General features: G+C 38.2%; 1 protein-coding gene across 1 annotated transcript in view; it reads left to right on the plus strand.

Moving 5' to 3' along the window:
- Positions 1–96: 96 nt before the first annotated feature.
- Positions 97–19,335, plus strand: part of rspo2 (R-spondin 2) — a 64,741-nt gene continuing 45,502 nt past the window's right edge. Inside the window, exon 1 of the mRNA XM_082149369.1 lies at positions 97–3,393. Coding sequence (XP_082005495.1) covers positions 3,291–3,393 — 103 coding nt within the window. The 5' untranslated portion in view covers positions 97–3,290. The remainder of the gene's footprint in view (positions 3,394–19,335) is intronic.

The following is a 19,335-nucleotide window of genomic DNA, read 5'->3' on the forward strand; positions in this document are numbered from 1 at the left end:
CGAATGGTGGTTGAGGGTTAAGTGGTTGTGATCTTTTGTGTAATAGATGAAGTTTTAATGTGCTCTGAGTCACTGAGTGGGATGGGGGGTTTTGTGCCGCTGCACATGCATGCGCCGTAATGATGAATGAGTGTTTAGTCTGCTGCGTTTACGGCGCTGTTATGCGAAGAGGGCACGGAAAGGTGATCATCCCGAACTCGCGTTGTCATTTTCAATGCCGCTCGTCCTCTTTGTTCGCAGATGGGCACGTCAGATGCGCTAGACAATCAACGTAATGCCTCTCCACCTTTCCCATCTCATCACATCTTCCGCGCATGACACCTACAGTCTAACGCTCAATACGTTTTCTATTTCCATCCCTACCGTTCGCAGACGCTGCAGGCTGGGATTCGAAGCGTGTCTTAATGTCTGCTTTGGCCTCTCTATCAGCTGACATGTTTATGGGCCCTGTCTCTCTGGACGAGTGAAGAGGGGGCTTATAGCTGCCACAGCGCTCGGGCTCCCAGCCAGACATCTAAAACAACTGACGTCACCTTTACTTTCCCAGCGAGCGAGCGAGCAGGCGGGGAGGAAGGGGGGGTGGGCTAAAGTGATTGGTTTACCGGTCCTGTGCCATGACACATTACGAAAATAAAACCCTCCTAGCCCTTAATTATCACATTCACCTTAGGAGTGCTGTCTCAGATGTTGTTTTAGTAAGACATCCAGACCAACAGCAGACGTGCGGCTGAGAAGGTTGTCCACCACAACGTCTGTCACTTCACTTAAAATAAATAAACAAACACCCAAACGAAAAGGTCAACGTAGGTTTTGGTTAAAATGGCTACATAATCTTTCCCTTTTTCGCATTGTTCATTGCTTTTCCCCTACGTGAAAAGGTTAAGGCATTTGTTCAAACACAGGCCACATAATTAAAATATACAACGCATGTTCCCTAATAAATTTTTGTCGCAATTATTCCTTGAGTCTTGTTTTCCAACTTGCAAATGCATTTTTACAAGGCAATGCCTGTATTTAGAGTAGCTTTTCTGTAATATGAGCGATCATTGCAGTGTCTGTCCTAATGCAGAAGCTTTATATTGTCAGGGAATTACTTGTTTTGAATTTAGGTTTTACGTATAGAATGCACTCAAATGTCTATCCACTAAAATGGAATAGTAAACCGAGATGGAAAGTCTTCAGGTACTCTTAAGGAGGAAAGCAACCTGATACAACTCCAGTTATGAAGGCAGGTGAATAAATACATATCTTCAATAAGATTTTTTTAATGAGAAATGAAACTCTATTGTGTTGTACTGATGGAGACAAATAGCTGTCATATAATTAACATCGACTTTAGGAGAATTTCACTTTGATCTGAACATCAAAGGGCTCTCGAGGAGAGAGTGTCATCACTTAGAAATGACAAATGTTTTTTTTTTTTTTTTTTTTTTCTGAGGAGGGAACAGAGGTTCTGTGCGGACTGTTTAAAGCGCTGCCTGTTATTGGTACCTGAATCAGGTGCTGCACACCTTGACCTAACCTGGAAGAGTTCCAGCTAATCTGAGCCAAACTGATAGAAGGGGGAAATACATTTTAAGATGAAGTCAAAGAACATGAAAAAAAAAAAAAAAAAGATATAAAAATAAAAGATTAAGTGCCACACCTAGTGGTCAAGCTGGGTAAAACATTTCTTGCATTTCAAAGCAATTAATGTCCATTTTGGCAAAGAAGCTTCTCAAGGAAAATTGCCTTAGCAGCACTCATTCTTTTTCTATTTTAAATAGTTTAAAAACTTGTTTAAATTCATTTTAATATCTTAAATGAAAGCTGTTATAAGCGACCTGAATAGATTAAGTTGTATTAATGCTAATATATAAAAATAAAATTGCAGTCTTTTAAATTGTAATAGTGTTTACAGTTTACAAACATCAAACTGAGACATTTACATCATAACAGGGATAATATGAGTACAAATATTTTTACTTCTCATAATGTATTATTTTTTGTTTTCTGATTTCATCCTGGCTGAATAAAAAACAAAAAAACATTTTAACCATCTTAAATAGGTTTGCTGGTCTTAACAGGTTTAAACTGGTCTCTCACTCTGGCCAAACTAAAGTTCAGCTGGTTTATTGGGTCGCCAAACTGGTCTTATCACCTGAAAACTGCTCACAGAGACCAGTGAAGACCAGCAAAACCAGCGTAGGCTGTTTTAATTTTTGTTTGTTTGTTTTGCCAAATGGATGTATGTAACAATAAAATGAAGATAGCAGCTCAGGTACTGTATATCCAGTATTATTATTAAGTTTTATTTTATGTGAAGTTACGGTTTCTGTTTATTTTTATATATGTGTCAGGTTTATGATTAGAAAAAAAAAAAAAAATTAATGAGTAAACTACAAAATGCATACTACTTATAATTCAAGCCAATGCACTAGGACCCTGGGGAAGCTCATCTGTGTTGTATAGATACAGTAGGAGAAATTCCATTTGTCATCTTCTAAAACTTAAACAAGGAGGGGGAGAACAGCCCTCTCTCTGGCCGAGGGGCTTCTGAAAGTGCTCCGAAAAACCCCACAAGATCTTGGGAGTCTCCACGTGACAGCAGCGCCTATATAGCATCAGCACCAGTAGAGTGATACTCCATCACCAGCCGAGCACTGCAGCAAATGCCAGTTACACACACATCCTCATGCACCTCAAGGGTTTATTCTAGAGCTTTTGCAGACTATTGCATCCATGTGTTTTCTCACTCTGTCTAGGGGACGAAAGGACTAAACTTTTCCTGCGAGAGGGATGCTGGATGTTCCAAGTCCACTTTGGCAGTCGGAAGGAACTTGATGTATAGGCAAAGTTTCTCTTTTTTTGGACTGGACTCGCGCAGGTATATTTCTTTCGCTCTGTGCATCTACTTTTGAGGGCACCCATCTCGTCTCGTGCGCTTTTGGAGATTCGCTAATTCCTTCAGTTATTTTGAATGAAATAGTTCACTCGCAAACACATTGAACCATCAAGGTGTATTTTTTAGTCAAAGAAGCTCAAGTTAAAAGCTTTTTCTTTCTCCACAGACATTAACGAGACACTTTTTTGTGTGTAAAAAGCACGTTTCGCTCTCTAAAATGACATTAACCGGTGGTGAGAAATGGTGTTTTCTCTATGTGTGACACAACCGAGTCCGGACTCCTCAACTCCTTGCTCCTCTGTGGGAAAATATACATATTGAAACCTCATATACGGACCTTGAAGGCTCGCGGCGAGTACCTTTGACGCTTTCTACCTTGAGTCGGGACAATCATACAGCCGCCCAGATGCAGTTTCGCCTGTTCTCATTTGCGCTGATCGTGTTGAACTGTGTGGACTACAGCCACTGTCAGACGCAGCAGTCTCACCGCTGGAGAAGAAACAAAAGAGGTGAGTGACCTGTGTGCGTGTGGATTTGATAGAAGCTTCAGCTTATTAATTCACATAAGTCATTTAGCTGACTCTTCTACATACGGTAGATAGACTTTCGGTAAGCGCATGACAGGGACAGTCCCACCTGGTGTTACGCTGCTTCGTCACAAAAAATACCATGGTAACCGTAGCACGCTTTCTGAATCTTTTTGTCAATTTAACTTTTTGATGGAAGCGGTGGCAAGTTGCCATAGTTTTAAAATAGTAAAAATGACTAGTTTTAACTTTTTGGCGAAAATGTATCGTTACCATGGTAATTTTTGTAGAACGAGGTTCGGTGAGAGATGTTCTTGGATCATTTAATTTCACGTTTGAACGTACAACATTACGGTTAATACTAAGGTAACGTTAACACTGGGCACCGCAACTTCTCGTAGCTTTAGTCACACGTATGTTGGCAAAACGTAAAAAATAAGACGCTTTTCTTATTTTATTATCATAGATTGAGTAAATAACCTGTTAACGTTACTCGTTAATGTAGCCTTTTTGTTTTGTTGTATATTTTGGCATGCTGAACTGAATCCAAGAAAGCAGTTTTAGGACGTTTAGCCTACTGTCTGAATTAAAAAAAAATACAAGGGTTGTTGTACCTTCAAGATGAGAATTTAGGATTGGGATTGTGTTTCAGCATCTGTTCCTGTCAGAGAAAGCTCTATATGGTGTCTCCATTTGTATGGAGCTTATAATATGACAAAACGATTTGAATTTGAATTGTGTAAATTTGAATTAATTGCAAGTGAAATCTAACAAAATTGAATTTTAGGTGGTAGTTTAAATAGTTCTGAATAAGATTTTTTTTAAACGAATATTGAACATTTGAAATTTAACAAACTGAAATGTTTTTATGGCTGAATTTTATAGACATGTATTTTCAAACAGCTAGTTTTTTTTGTTCTGAATTCGTATACTGCAAATATTCAGTTTAAAAAAATACAGATTCAAGTTTTCAAGATGAAGAAATTCGGAACTTCAAATTCAGTTTTCTAAAATTCAATCTCAAAAATTCAAGTTCAAAAATTCAGATCTTACAGAAAGTAGGTCACAGGTCATCCACAGGGAAGAGTAAAGGATCTCAGATAAGTCGAACAGAGCATTTTGGCTGCACTGCAGTAGTTTTCTGCCGCAAACGCGGTGGTGGTTCAAGAGAATCCGTGTATCTTTCGTTCAGTCGTTTTTTTATTTAATATTAAGAGTAGAAAAATGAGAAAACAGCTTGAGTATTAGATTTCTAATATTCTAGTAATAATAGTCCGCTGTTGCACGGAGCTTACAAAAACTGTGTATTGCAACTATAGGCTATATTTCATTTCCTCATCAAACAACTAGACTAACGAATGGCTCTGTACAACAGAAGAGCCCAGAAAGGGCTTTTTCTCTGAGTAGACCAGCAGTTGGTCTGAATTTGCTATAGCCTATATTTTCCGGACTGTATAGGCCAAGTCACGTTTTATGAAACACGCTGTGATTTATTCCAAAGTGACTCTGGCATATATAATGCATTTAACGTCAAATAATATAAATGTTGACTTTCAAAAGTAGGTGCACCAAGAAGGCTATTCTCTGCATTTTGGTTCATTTTTGGTGAGCGCCAGAAAGATCTAAAGAGACCGAGACGCGCTAAAGCAGCGCATCATGTTGTTTTATTTATTTTTCAATGGCATTATATTTTGTAGTCATTTTGAATGTACACAAATAAAAATATACATTTTACTGTTTCGAATTATGTCATATTATCTGTATGACTATAAATAACAGAGTATTAAGTTATTTCCCAGCAGTGGAACAAATCCAAGTGATGGCGCTCGCGCATCGCGCTCTCACACAACATACTATCAGACCTGACGTTACTACTTCATATCGCAGACTGTTCATTATCAAAATGAAACACAGTCAACCAAACATATAAAAAGTTATTCTGCCTAATTTTATTGGTCTGTTGTACAATATAAAGGGCAAGCTGTGCCGCACACAGTCCTACTCCAAACATTTCCCTTGCTGTGAAGACGCTGATTTAGCCTATACGTGTATTTTGGGATTCGACTGAAGTATGACGCCTTCTTTATATTAATAGTTAGCATCCACATGTTACATTGCAAATATGAAAACTTTTGACTGAATGAGAGATGCGCGACCGTTTCGATTTAAATAAATTTGTTTAGGCTTGGCGTTTAAAATAGGCTAAATGTTGTTTGTAATAAAGGGCACAATATAGCGTATTTTATAGGCTATGTAGCCTATATTATTTTATTAGGCCTATAGGCTACATGGCTACTTATTTTTCATTCTTGTTGTTTTCTGCATTCATTTAAGGATTTGTCATACAGTAAGGTAAAGTAAAATAGGCTACACATAGCCTACATGTTAATAGTGTTTATCATGTAAATGTTGTATTTTATTTACAGGTCTTATACACTATTGCTGAATAGGCTAATATTAAAATGCGTTTTTTATGACGATTTGACGCGCGCGTTTCTCTCTCAACATGATCCGGTGTGACTTGCACTCATGTGCATGCGACTTATTTTCTGGCAAATACGGTCAGTTAAAAATGTTGCTACAAAATGCACAGAGTGGAGACCATTTGGGCAAAAAACAAACAAAAAAACAAACAAACAAAAAAAAACATATTGTGTTCATTACCCCCACCCACATTTGGGCTTAATCACTGTTATAATTAGGGGTTCCTTGGAAATGTATTTAGGTGTAGACAAAATCAGTTATGTTTATTTCATAAATATGAACGCATCTCCCGGACACTAGCCGTTAGTCTACTTCCTTGGCCTATTTTTTTAGCTGGCCAATTCTCAAAATCTGTGTGGAAAAGCTGCGGAGCTTTTTTTTTTTTGTTATTCTTTTTTATTATTATTATTTATTTTGGAAGTTTAGTTGCCATAGAAAATAACACAGTTTTGTTTAACATCAATTGATACTCAATATTAATGGAATAAATACATGTAATGTCAGAGAATGCACAAAGCGCATCCTTTTGAGATGTAAATTACAATACATTTTAATTTAAATAAAACACAAAAGGCCTAGCTACATCATAAAACTCAGAAGATGATGTATTTTAATATATTATATTATAATACAAATAAAAAGGCGTCATACTTCAGTCGAGTCCCAAAAGACACGTAGCCTATAGGCTATAGGCTAAATCAGCGTCTTCAAGGGAAATGTTTGGACTGTAGGCTACTGTGTGCGGCACAGCTTGCCTTTTATATTGTACAACAGACCAATTAAATTAGGCAGAATACCTTTTTATATGTTTGTTTGACTGTTTCATTTTGATAATGAGCAGTTTGCGATATGAAGCAACGCCAGGTCTGATAGTAGGCTATGTTGTGTGAAAGCGCGATGCGCTGGCGCCATCACTTGGATTTGTTCCACTGCTGGGAAATAACTTAATACTCTGTTATTTATAGTCAATTTGTGTACATTCAAAATGACTACAAAATATAATGCCATTGAAAAATAAATAAAACAACATGATGCGCTGCTTTAGCGCGTCTCGGTCTCTTTAGATCTTTCTGGCGCTCACCAAAAATGAACCAAAAAAACAGAGAATAGCCTTCTTGGCGCGCCTACTTTTGAAAGTCAACATTCATATTATTTAATGTTAAATGCATTATATATGCCAGAGTCACTTTGGAATAAATCACAGCGTGTTTCATAAAACGTGACTTGGCCTATACAGTCCGGAAAATAGCCTATAGCAAATTCAGACCAACTGCTGGTCTACACAGAGAGAAAGCCCTGTCTAAGCTCTTCTGTTGTGCCGAGCCATTCGTTAGTCTAGTTGTTTGATGAGGAAATGAAATATAGCCTATAGTTGCAATACACAGTTTTTGTAAGCTCCGTGCAACAGCGGACTATTATTACTAGAATATTAGAAATCTAATACTCAAGCTGTTTTCTCATTTTTCTACTCTTAATATTAAATAAAAAAACGACTGAACGAAAGATACACGGATTCTCTTGAACCACCACCGCGTTTGCGGCAGAAAACTACTGCAGTGCAGCCAAAATGCTCTGTTCGACTTATCTGAGATCCTTTACTCTTCCCTGTGGATGACCTGTGACCTACTTTCTGTAAGATCTGAATTTTTGAACTTGAATTTTTGAGATTGAATTTTAGAAAACTGAATTTGAAGTTCCGAATTTCTTCATCTTGAAAACTTGAATCTGTATTTTTTTAAACTGAATATTTGCAGTATACGAATTCAGAACAAAAAAACTAGCTGTTTGAAAATACATGTCTATAAAATTCAGCCATAAAAACATTTCAGTTTGTTAAATTTCAAATGTTCAATATTCGTTTAAAAAAAATCAAATTCAGAACTATTTAAACTACCACCTAAAATTCAATTTTGTTAGATTTCACTTGCAAATAATTCAAATTTACACAATTCAAATTCAAATCGTTTTGTCATATTATAAGCTCCATACATTTGATGCATACGTTTTAAAGGTCCAAACGTGAAAAAAAAAGCGTATATTTTTTTCATCGGCGTCATGTTTAACTAGCCTAACGTTACTACTATTTTAATTTGTTATAAATTACGGCGCCCAGAACTCCGTTTAAGAGCTTTAAAACGCACATTTTAAGTTGGTAGAGAACATGAACAATTGAGAGCCGGTTTAAAAAAAATCAATAGTTCAGCAAGCTGAAAAGTGTAACTTACGTGCGTTATACTTTCTTCAGATGTTTCGTCCAGTTCTACTAAACGTAAGTAGACATCTATGTAAGCTATCATTTTATTATAAATTCACATATTTATCATTTAATCTTTAATGTTTTGCTTTGAAAGTGTTTAATATTCTTGAGACGGTCGGATGTGTTAGCGACGCCATAAAATACTTGATTTCGGAACGCAAAAATAATTGCTTTCGGAACGCAAAAATTGCTGCCATAAAAAAAAAAAAAAAAAAAAAAAAAATCGACACTCTGAACGTCTATGAATAATCCCCACACTTTACTGAAGCCTTAATATATTTTTTTAATGTCAAATCTCATTTTGATTGTGATGGGTTAGTTCACATTTGCACGTCATGTTTTGTAGATCTGTGTTCATAGTATGAATAATCTCAAAGAATATGGGCAATTCAATCTCAAAGTACTGACTGTAGAACAGACCCTCACAGTGCGGCGCTGTCTGGTGGCCATTTGATGAGTTGAGCTTTCCTTTACCCTTTTCAAATGCACTGACCCCCCTCTTGCCCTAAGCCGCTTTTAATTGATCTCACAGACAGACATTGATTAAGCTTTGAACAACTGCTGCAAGTATAACAATCCACACTTAAGATCCACAGGGATTTAACCCATCAGTAAATATAAGGGGTTGCCTTTCTTAGCCAATGCATATGGACACGGGGGGGCTGCTGGATGTCAAACATTTCAAACGTAACCGTCCCCCCTAAACCTTAAACTCTGGAACATCATTCATTCACTGCATGTGACAGGACAACCGCCTACATGTCTCCCAATTTAACTTGATCCCAAATGAAGACACTTGCTGACACCATGGCTGATATGCGCTCTTAAATCCGCAGAGATGTAAATTGGGAGGCATTCATAGATTTAATCATATGCATGGCATGCCAGGGGAGATCTGCTCCGGCTGAGAGCCCCAACCACTGCCCATCTGCAAATAATCAGTCAGACACTGTAGGGAACTGGCACACACGAGTTTTCAGCCCCACTGTTTTTCTACAAGATTTGCGATTTCAGATACTACGTAATATAATTTTCTTAATAGGATCAAACTTGTTGGCAGAGGCAGACTAGTTAAGCATTTTCAGGAGGATTGAAAGATTTTGATGGAGAAAATGGTGGCAGAAGTGCATCTGGAGGTGAGCGGGATCCTTTGTACTGTATTTGTAAATGGTGACGCATCTGTAAAACATGCCTTAGAGTTTTGAGTTTGGTCCTGCAAACTGAAAGGTGTGTGTACTAGGCCTATGTGGCTTGTTTCGGTTTGAAATGCCATTAAGCTTTTAGATGTGCTTCGTTCCTATATTTATCATGCTTATTGAGGGCTGTATCACTATTCAATTGAGTCTAAAACACTGAAGTGTTTTTCTTGCCCTCGGCACACTTGAGACAGCTTAATGTGCAGTCTTTTCTGGCGTGCTTGTGTGCACTACAATCCCACATCACCCCAGTGGCACGGTCAATCCTCTTGAACCTTGTTTTACAAGGCTTTGTCTTAACCACCCCACAAGTGTGTATATTCGCAACAGATACTCCACTAAAGCTGAGCAGACTGAAATCGAAGCTCAAATCGTACTTTTTCAGTGTTTTTGTGCGTGATTGGTTTTGTGTCAGCTCTTTGTTTTCGCACAGCCTTCCTCATATGAATATAACAAAGCCAACAGAAAGACACATTCAATTTGCACCTCTGTACCCCCCATTCAGTGCTTTACAGATGCCAGCGAGTTTGCAATGATATCATTGCTTGGCCCAGGGGTAATACTTTTCATTTTTATTCTTTGGCTAATGATGCCACCTGCTGACTACATAAAACTGTGGGTTCGCGTGCCAGCGGAGACTAGAGAACATTCTCATACAGGACTTGCGGGTTTGACAGGCCAGGCTCAGGAGGGGTGGTAATGCTTTTACCTCAGAGCTACTGCTCTCAATGCGACAACTTTTGACTTTTTTTTTTATTGTATATATAAGAACATACAAATTTGAATTTGACCAATCTCTGTACTCAAGCCATCTACTTGCACTTTAAGTGAAACTCTGCACTACGGGAGGTTAAGGAGCGGCTAGCTCTGATGAACGGCCAGATTAAGCTCACAGTAATGGAACTAATAGAAGTCTGTTTCCAGAGAAACACAGTCGCGGTAATCCATGGGAAAGTGGAAGAGAGGAAAGGCTTAGCTCCATCCCTGAGCTCCTCAGCTTCACCCTTAAGGGATTAGAGGGAAAGCACCTGTATTTTAACACTATCGAACAGTTATCTTAATCTGCTGGCAGCAAATGGCAATCTGTCCCATTATGCCTCAGAAACTGTTTTGTATTGATAAATGTTTCATAAAAATGTAATCCAAGATGATCAGTTTATATGGTTCATAGTTAAGCAAATCCAAACCTATATGCGTTTCTTTCTTCTGTGACGCACAAAAGATGACATTTTGAATAATGTCTTAATGTTGCTGATTGTGTTTTTTATTATTGCAATGATAGTCAATGTTTGCATACAGGTTTGGGACAATGTAAGGGTGAGTAAAGATGCAAGAATTTTCATATTTGGATTCACTTTTGATTCAAGAGACATGGTGTGTGCAGCCCAATGCATGTAATTAGAGAATACATGTAAGAAAAAATGGCCTGAGCGGTTAAACTGCGAGAGTGTAGGATGTAAAAGACTTCTTTGTTATTAAAATCTGTCCGGGAAGACGTTTAAAATGAGTAAGGACAGAAAGAACTGTTTAGAGCTACGCTTTCTACAAGTTTATGTAAGGTCCCAGGTTTATGGGTGTAAGTGTTAATGTTGGCTCTTGCCATGTTCGTGCCATTTAATGTCCTGATGAAGTGCGTGACAGGATGGGTGACTGCTCCAGAGCCTCTTTATTTAAAAATAATAATAATTATAAAAAAACATTCTGCCACTCTTCTTTTGGAAAATGTGACATTTCCTTTCATTCTAATCCATAACGGAAGGGATGTTTTATGAAATTGATGTTCATTTAATTTAGTCAAGTACAGCCAACTCTCTCACCCAGCCATTTATTCCGCTGGCCAGGAGTGACTTTTTTATTCCAGCAGGTTAGACGGTGTTGGGTGTGTTCGCTGTGTCCCTTTCCTGTCGCACCATAGCTTGCCATCGATCTGTGGTGTGATCGCTTTGGGGAATCTCTGAGAACTTGAGTGTGCGTGAGAGTGAATATCATTAAATGAAGAGTTTGATCTGGGGGCACTGGAGAGACTGTAGGGAGGGATGGATGGCATATTTGAGGAGATCAGTTGGTTTAATGGGAGTACCATCACCTGAGACGGATTAAATCTTTTGGTGTTCTCTAAGCGAACAAATATCCAATCATGATCTGTCCCTCTCTCTTTCTCTCTCTCACTTTCGCCATTCCGCTATCCTGAAGGTGTGTTTTTGTCAGTAAGTGTTTTTTTACATTACTTGCAGAATGTGGTGCTTGTGTATATAGACAGACGTGGGGCTGATTGCGTAGAAAGGTAGTAGCATGATTAATTAGCCGACAATTTAAGTGTTACACAATTTTTAAAAACCCTTAAAGGGATAGTTCACCCAAAAATGTAAATTCTGCCATCATTTACTCACCCTCAAGTTGTTCCAAACCTGTATGAATTTCTTTCTCCTGCTGAACACAAAAGAAGATACTTTGAAGAATATTCAAAACCAAACATTTGATGGGCCACATTGACTTCCATAGTATGGGAAAAAATGAAGTCAATGGGGCCCATCAACTGTTTGGGGCCGTATCCCTTTAAATGTACTACTAAAAGTCTGTGCCCACATCCACTTCACTATTAACTCAATTAATTCTGTAAATTTAAACAGTCCCAAACTTGCTGCCAGACCAGGCATCCTTTGTACGGACATTTTCCTCATCACCAGGGGAACTGCCTCATGTTCAAAGTGGAGCATTGATGAGAATTGAATGCATGCCGCTCAGAGAGGTTTTGTAACACTTTCCACGCCTTTATTTGTCATGTCGCGGCAGAGAAATACCCATTGTGCATTCATAGTTTTTTTGGTAATGTAACCAAGGGCATCCTCTCCACTGGCCTCAATCGTTGTCATCAGAAGATCCCATATGGTGGCAAAGCTAAATGCCAAACAGATGGTTTGCTCTCAGGCTACAATTTACCACACTGTAAAAGTTCATTTTCGGAAATGTGAAATAAAATAGAATTATTATATAAATCTTATTATAATAAGCTCCATATTTCCTAACGGTGATTGAAAACCGTTTTGCCACAGACAAAAAGTCCACTGTGCTTTTTAAATTCCATGGATGTATTTTTATTTATTTATAAATTTTTTAACCTGCTCACCTCTATTATTTCCACGACAGCCAGACCCTAAAGTAATTTTACTTTAATGTTTTTCTTATAAGGCTGCTAAATATGGTAAGCCAGTTGAGTCTGATTCTCTTAAGTTTGAGCTATACAACTTTTGAAAATAGGACTTCCAAGAGGTGAACACAACACAGGTTGTTTTAACATTAAACAAATTGTTTCAAATAGTAACTTAAATCATACAATGACACAAATAAGTGAAATTTTAAGATGTTGATGTGCAAATGTAAATGAGGTGGACATAGCCTATTCATTGTCTCAGTTTTTTTTCACCATCGGGAGCATGAGCTTGCACTTATAAGATGGCATGTCAAGTTAAGCGTAGTTCATTTTTAAAAGGTAGGCCTACATCTTGTGACCCCTGCTTTCTGTTTCACTCTGTTCTTTTTGATTTTGAAAGTAAGAATGCGTAATTTACATTTGCACATCTGTACAATGCATGTTATTCCAAAGCATTGCTTTTTACATCAAGTTCTGGTTCTATTTGGTATCATCTGGACATGTGATGAAGTGAGACAAACATTGTACATGTCACTGACATAGTTTTGCCTGTTCTGTGATAGATATTTGCTGTGTTCCAAATCCTAGTAAGATTCCCCTGTAGGCAACTTTTTAAGGCATCATGTGTCTTTTCCAAGAGAAAAGAAAAGAAAAAAAAATCTTAATTATGCTGTCATCTAAGATGCTCACTTTTTGCCCAATTTGTAAGGCAGCTTTGCTTGTCTCTTTCACAGAAGCCATATGTGTATATATTCACACAATTCAATAATATTCAATAATCCTAATGCTCATTGAAGTATCATGCCATTCCTCTTGTGTTTCATAGAAAGCTGAGTCGTGTATAGCATTATTTGTATGATGAATTCCTTTGTAGATCGTTCCAAATCACTTAAGATTTGGCGGTTACATTGCGGTTAGGACTCAGCTCTAGAATGCAGCTGCCTGTGTAGGTAGTAGACAGCGAGAAGGTTCACTAGATTTTGAAACAGAGCTTGAATGTAAAACAAACCTGCTGGTCTTTTACATAATACAATTCCTTATGAATCACCCACCCCTCGCATCTTGAACCAGCTATATGAGAAAGGAAGGGAGAGCACAGACAGAGGAATGGCCCCTTCAGACAGGATGCGGAATGTGCTGCGCTGCGCTATGAAATCCAATTATTTCAATGGTTTGCGGAGCGCACCATTGGCGAGCTCGCGCGCACGCCGTGGTCAAAGTTCAAAATAGTTCAACTTTTGCCACTGCGCTCTGTGACGATTACCTGCACGGCCAATAGAAACGGGGCATCCAAACAAGCGCGGAAATCAAAATGGATGAACATCTAGTACTGTGTGTGTCGGAATTTCCTGAGCTGTACGATACAAGTTTGAGGTCGTATAGGGACAGCGTAGCGCAAATCGTTTTGTATCTGAAGGGCTACGCTAAACCATCGCCGCGCATTCCGCGTCCTGCCTGAAAGGCGCTTAATGGGGTGTCAGTTGAGTGTGCAGGACATTTTGAAGAATTTAATTGGTGGTTCAAAATGTCCTGAAAGGGTTGGAGAAAATCGAACTGCCTTGAAGTATAGGCTCTCTGTGTTCCCAGGCCTTGCCAGGTTCTATTCCATACCACATTTGTTCTCCATGTGCGAGTATGTCTGTCCGTGTGCATTCAGGCTTTCTACCTAGTCTGCATCGATCTGCAAGGGCCTTGTTGTAACGTGAGCTCTAGAGGCTTCCTCCATAAAAAACACAAAAAAAAACACACACACACATAGCTACATATGCAGGCGTGTGTGGCCTGTCTCTGGCTCTGATAGATATTTACATCCACGCCTACACAAATCGCTGGAACAACAACAAGGGGGAACGTTGGGCTGCTGTTTCCCCCTCCCCATCTCTCTAACACCCGACAGATGGACAGGCCTCCTCTGTTCCCCTGCGCTTGATAGGACCTCTAATTACGCATCCAGACCACATCAAACCAGCCATCCACACGCCTTGCTTTCAGTATAGTGCGGAAGTGATACGGTCAGGGGCAATAAAGCTACACCACTTGCTTGTAATTTGTTTGTGAATCGAGCTTGGGTCTCGTCCCCTTTGCCCTGTCATTGTGCCCGTCTCCATCGTGAGTCTAGGTCGAGGATGTCTGGACCTTCTAAGAGCTTGAAAGGGAGGCAGAGACACCCTGCCTGCATGCTGCCCGCCTGCCTGTGGAACCCAGAAGTCCTGGTGTGGTTTTAATCAAGGCCAGGCATGGTAGTCATTACAGTGCCCTGGCGCTAAGCTCATTGTCTTTCTTTGTCTCTCTCCCTCCCTCTCTCTCTTTCTGTGAGGATTCAAGATGCAACTCAGATGTGAAGGGGTCCTCAAGGGTCACTAGCCCTTGATGAGAAAGTGTCAGTGGTTTGTGTGCAGTAGCCAGCTCGTATCTGTAATCAGCGTATTTGTTTGGAGTCATGAGTCATCGCAAAACTCGCTTAAATCAAAAAGAAACTAAACAAAAAGCTCTTTAAAACAATTCTGTTCTCTATTATATAATAAGCTGTGCAATGGGAAATTATCATTGTAAGCTATTATTCGGTGTCAATCTTGTCAATTTGGTATGGCTAGGAGTATAAAAATGATAAATTTACTTCATTACTATAATGCCGGTTTATAAGTAACATGGTTACATTTACAATTACACTTATACATTTTTATAAGTAACATTTATAATGGTTTATAAGTTCTCTCTCACAGACTGAGCTAATATACAGTAATGGTTTCCACAAACATATGAAGCAGCACAACTGTTTTCAACATTGATAATGATAATAAATAATTTCAATAAATTAAATAACAAAGATTTCTTAAGGATCATGTGACACTGAAAATTGGAATAATGGCTGCTGAAAATTCTGCTTTGCATCACAGGAATAAATGACATTTTAGAATATATTATAATAGAAAACAGTTAGGCCTATTTTAATTTGTAATAATATTTCACAATATTACTGTTACTGTTGGATCAAGTAAATTCAGCCTTGGTGACCATAAGATTTTTTGTAAACTTTTTTAAAAATCTTACTGACCCTTACTGACCTGATAAAATAGTTATCAGGACTAATCATTACTTCATGAGCAGGATCCTGAATCTTATTGGAGAGGTCTTGTATCACCCTTGTTTGGCTTATTTTGATATCTTGATGTTTTTAATGTCTTGAATACTTGGGGTTAAATATGTAAGGAGTTTGATACTGATTTGAGATAAAATAGTTGTATTATGTTTTACAGTTTAGCGGGCATTATATTTTTGCCTGCAGATTGACCAATCAGAATCAAGTATTCCAGTGAGCTGCGTGATAACAGCTATAGGGTGGTGCAGGAATGATGTATTTTTGTCTAGGGTGATGCTAACCAGGGTAATGCTAACTTTTGGGTTGGCCTACAAAAATACGTCCTCCCTCCACCTCTCTATTGTCTGTTTTTGCGTTGTCTTTGCTGATGCTGGGTCGTGTGCCTGCATGTAATGTAGTCTGGCATGGTGCCACCTAAATAGAACACAACTGAAGAGAAAAATCTGTGTTTTGTGCTTTGTAATCTTTTGCGCATAATTTGAAGAAATTAACAAACTCAAGAAATGATTTTAATGTGGTCTTCAATTCTTTAGACTCTGAAGTTTCGAAATGCAGAGGACGACTTCAATTGTGGTGAGTTTAGGCCTATGTTTTGTGCGACTTCAATATATCTCTGTTTTTGTCCCTTTATTGTCCATTTGTCTTTAACTACCCACTGGGCTCAGTGGTAGATAGATATTTAGATGGGGTCAGGCCAGTGGCAGCGCGAATGATAAAGAAAAGGTTTAGGATGTGGGGAAAGAGAAAATATCCATGCACATTTCACAAATTCCTCCCTTTTTCACCCACTCAGTTATCCACTTGTATTACATCTTGGCTGACTTCAACAGTGTATTATTTTATTTGAACCAGAGCCAGACCTCAGAAGCACACCGTCTTCTCTTGTGTAAACAGCTGTCACGGAGAGGGACGGTGCGTTGAAGGTATCCGCAGGCAGGGGTCACATGTAGTTTTCATGTTCATGTGCTAATAATGGCTTTGGTGGTGGCACTCCAGTAATGGATAGTACCAGCTTGTCACTGTAATTAACATGCACAAAGGTCTGGTGTCTTTGAAACAAAATACATTTTTGCACACATTTTTGTTTTGTCATTGTCTTTTGATGAAAATTTTCTTCAAATGCATTCAGTATGTCATATACATTCATTTCAGTAAAACTGTTTTGTTGACAAAAATAGCATTTTATTAATTGACAATGTGCTGTAAGATGTAAAAGTTTCTTCTTTTTTTAAAAAATAACGCTTCAATTTGATGCTTCAAAAAGTTCATAAAGAGATCGTATAACAAATCCAAATGAATTGAGTGGTTTAGTCCCAAATTTTCTGAAGAGACACGATCGCTTTATTTGATTAACAGATAGGATTTCCAGCATCATTACTCCAGTCTTCAGTCACATGATACTTCTAATGTGCTGAATTAGTGCTCAAGAAACATTTCTTAGTATTATAAAATTTGAAAACAGTTGTGCTGCTTACATTTTTTTAATTTATTTTTTAAAACTTGATACTTTTTTCAGGATACTATGATGAATAGAAAGTTCAAAAGTACAGCATTTAAATAGAAATGTCCTTGCTGAATAAAATAAGTATTGATTTCTTAAAAAATAAATAATAATCTTACTGACCCAAAACCTTTGAATAGTATAGTGTAATATTATGTTAATGTTGTGTATAGTTAAAGTCATTTAATTATCATAATGATGCTTTTTCGCCTCGTCTAAGTTATGACTTTTTGCCAACAAACATTTTTAGAAAGAATTTCTTTGACAAGATCAACAGTGCTTTCAAGTCTCAAAAGCAAAAAAAGAGAGTTGCATGGTGTGGCCAACGTGTTTATGGGAGTACGGGGCCATACAGGGGCCGTATCTGAGATGTATCTGGCTGCCAGACAGGTTTGTTTTAGTAAGAGCAAGAAGAGGTTGAAGTTGAGTGATTATAACAGAGCTCTTTAGTGTAAGCTCTGCCCTGGGGAGCAGATGAGATGAGCGGCCATTACATAAAACGCTGCCCTGGTGTTCATTTGTATCTGGAAGTGTTCTGGCATGTCCTCGCTGGCCAGGTTTTCACGGGGATTTGACAAATTTGTAACAATACACGCAGATTTTATACATTGTGCCACCCATGTGTGCAGGAAACCGCAACTGTAGAACCTGTTTTTGTTATTTTCAAGCTTATGCTTATCGTATGCCTGGCGTTTTTGAAGTCGATGGCATGGGTGTTGCGTGGTATCCTGTTGAATTTTTGCTTAATTAGCTCAATAGAGGTTTTTGAGGGTCTGCTGAAGCTATTTATGGGTAGAAGACTCAGTCTTGGGCATCAGGCTTTGAAGTCCCCTCACAGTGGTTGGGACCATATGAGGTTCCTCGGCATGTTTCTGCCTGCCACCCCCGTGGTGCTGTCCACTTTTGACCCTGTGGATCACTTCTGATCTGGCCTGTAGGGATGGGTTGAGGCAGGGAGGTGGAGAAGAGGTCTCGTTAAAGGGTTAATGAGGTAATACCTTTCATGTTCCATAGCATATCACAGACTCAGGCGTGAAGGCAAACAATACTGTGTAGAGGGAGGTCTGATGGGTAGTGTGTCTGTATATGTATGTGTGGGTGGGTGAGTTTTATGTGCACTCATAATTCTAAACTTAGTTTTTAGAGGTGTTTGCGAAGGCAAGCTTCACGAATACTAGTGCTCAAACTTCCAGTCTGAGTTTTGAATAGCCCGTTAATGCTTATTATTAAACTAATATCAAATAATAAAAATTATTGGAGTAGGTTTTACAAGAAAATACTATTTCAGACTTTCTACGTCAAAATGTCATGTTTAATTCAATGTGTTACTTGCCGTTTCTTTGTAATTATTTGTCAAATTTACTAGCAATCTCTGAGTGATTGTTTCAAAGTAAATCCTACACCAAATTCATAATTTAAGCTAATGACATGAATGATACCTCAAACCATGATACACTGACAAATGATAAAATGGACGAATAAAGGGAACCATGTCATGTCTACCATTTAGAATGGTGGGTAAAAACTGCATAGCAACACGCTGGTTCTCAACCAAGACAACCAGACCAAGATCTTCTATATCAATATTTAAAGGAATTTTAGAGCTTGACATTTCTAGAAAAAATCATATTCTTAACAATAAATAAAAATACCCATGGTGTTTTAAGATTTTTATTAATTTACATTACATTTCTAGGTCTATAAATCACTTTTTAAAATTAGGGTACCTCATATTGTCATGTTTGCTGGTGTGGTGCATTTCGAAGGCCGCATTTGTCAGCCACATACGTCATTGAGGGTGCTTTATTTCAGTAAACTCACCACTACATTTCAAAGTCATTAATCCTTAAATGCATGAATGTTTCGCAAATCATTATTACATATTCGGGTCTTTAGCGACCCGGATCTATATCGAACACGGATGGATCTCCACCTGTCGTGATAATATAAAACTCTCCTCATTAGAGTAACAATTACAGAAGAATAACATAAAGCATATTTTGTTACCTTTTGGAGCTTGGAAGGGTTCAGTTTGAGCAGATGTTTTATACCATTATCACTGTCCTCATCAGTGCTCATTCAGTATCTGGCTCATATTTGCGATCTCAAACATATTCTCAAAACTATCATTTTCAAAATCAATATTTTGATCGCTGACAGCTTCTTCACCAGACCACAAATATTTGATTGCGTTTAGTACTTGCCTTAAATGGATAGGAAATTCTGCATTTACCT

Source organism: Leuciscus leuciscus, assembly GCF_965113295.1.
Source record: "Leuciscus leuciscus genome assembly, chromosome: 20".
Taxonomy (NCBI): Eukaryota; Metazoa; Chordata; class Actinopteri; order Cypriniformes; family Leuciscidae; genus Leuciscus; species Leuciscus leuciscus.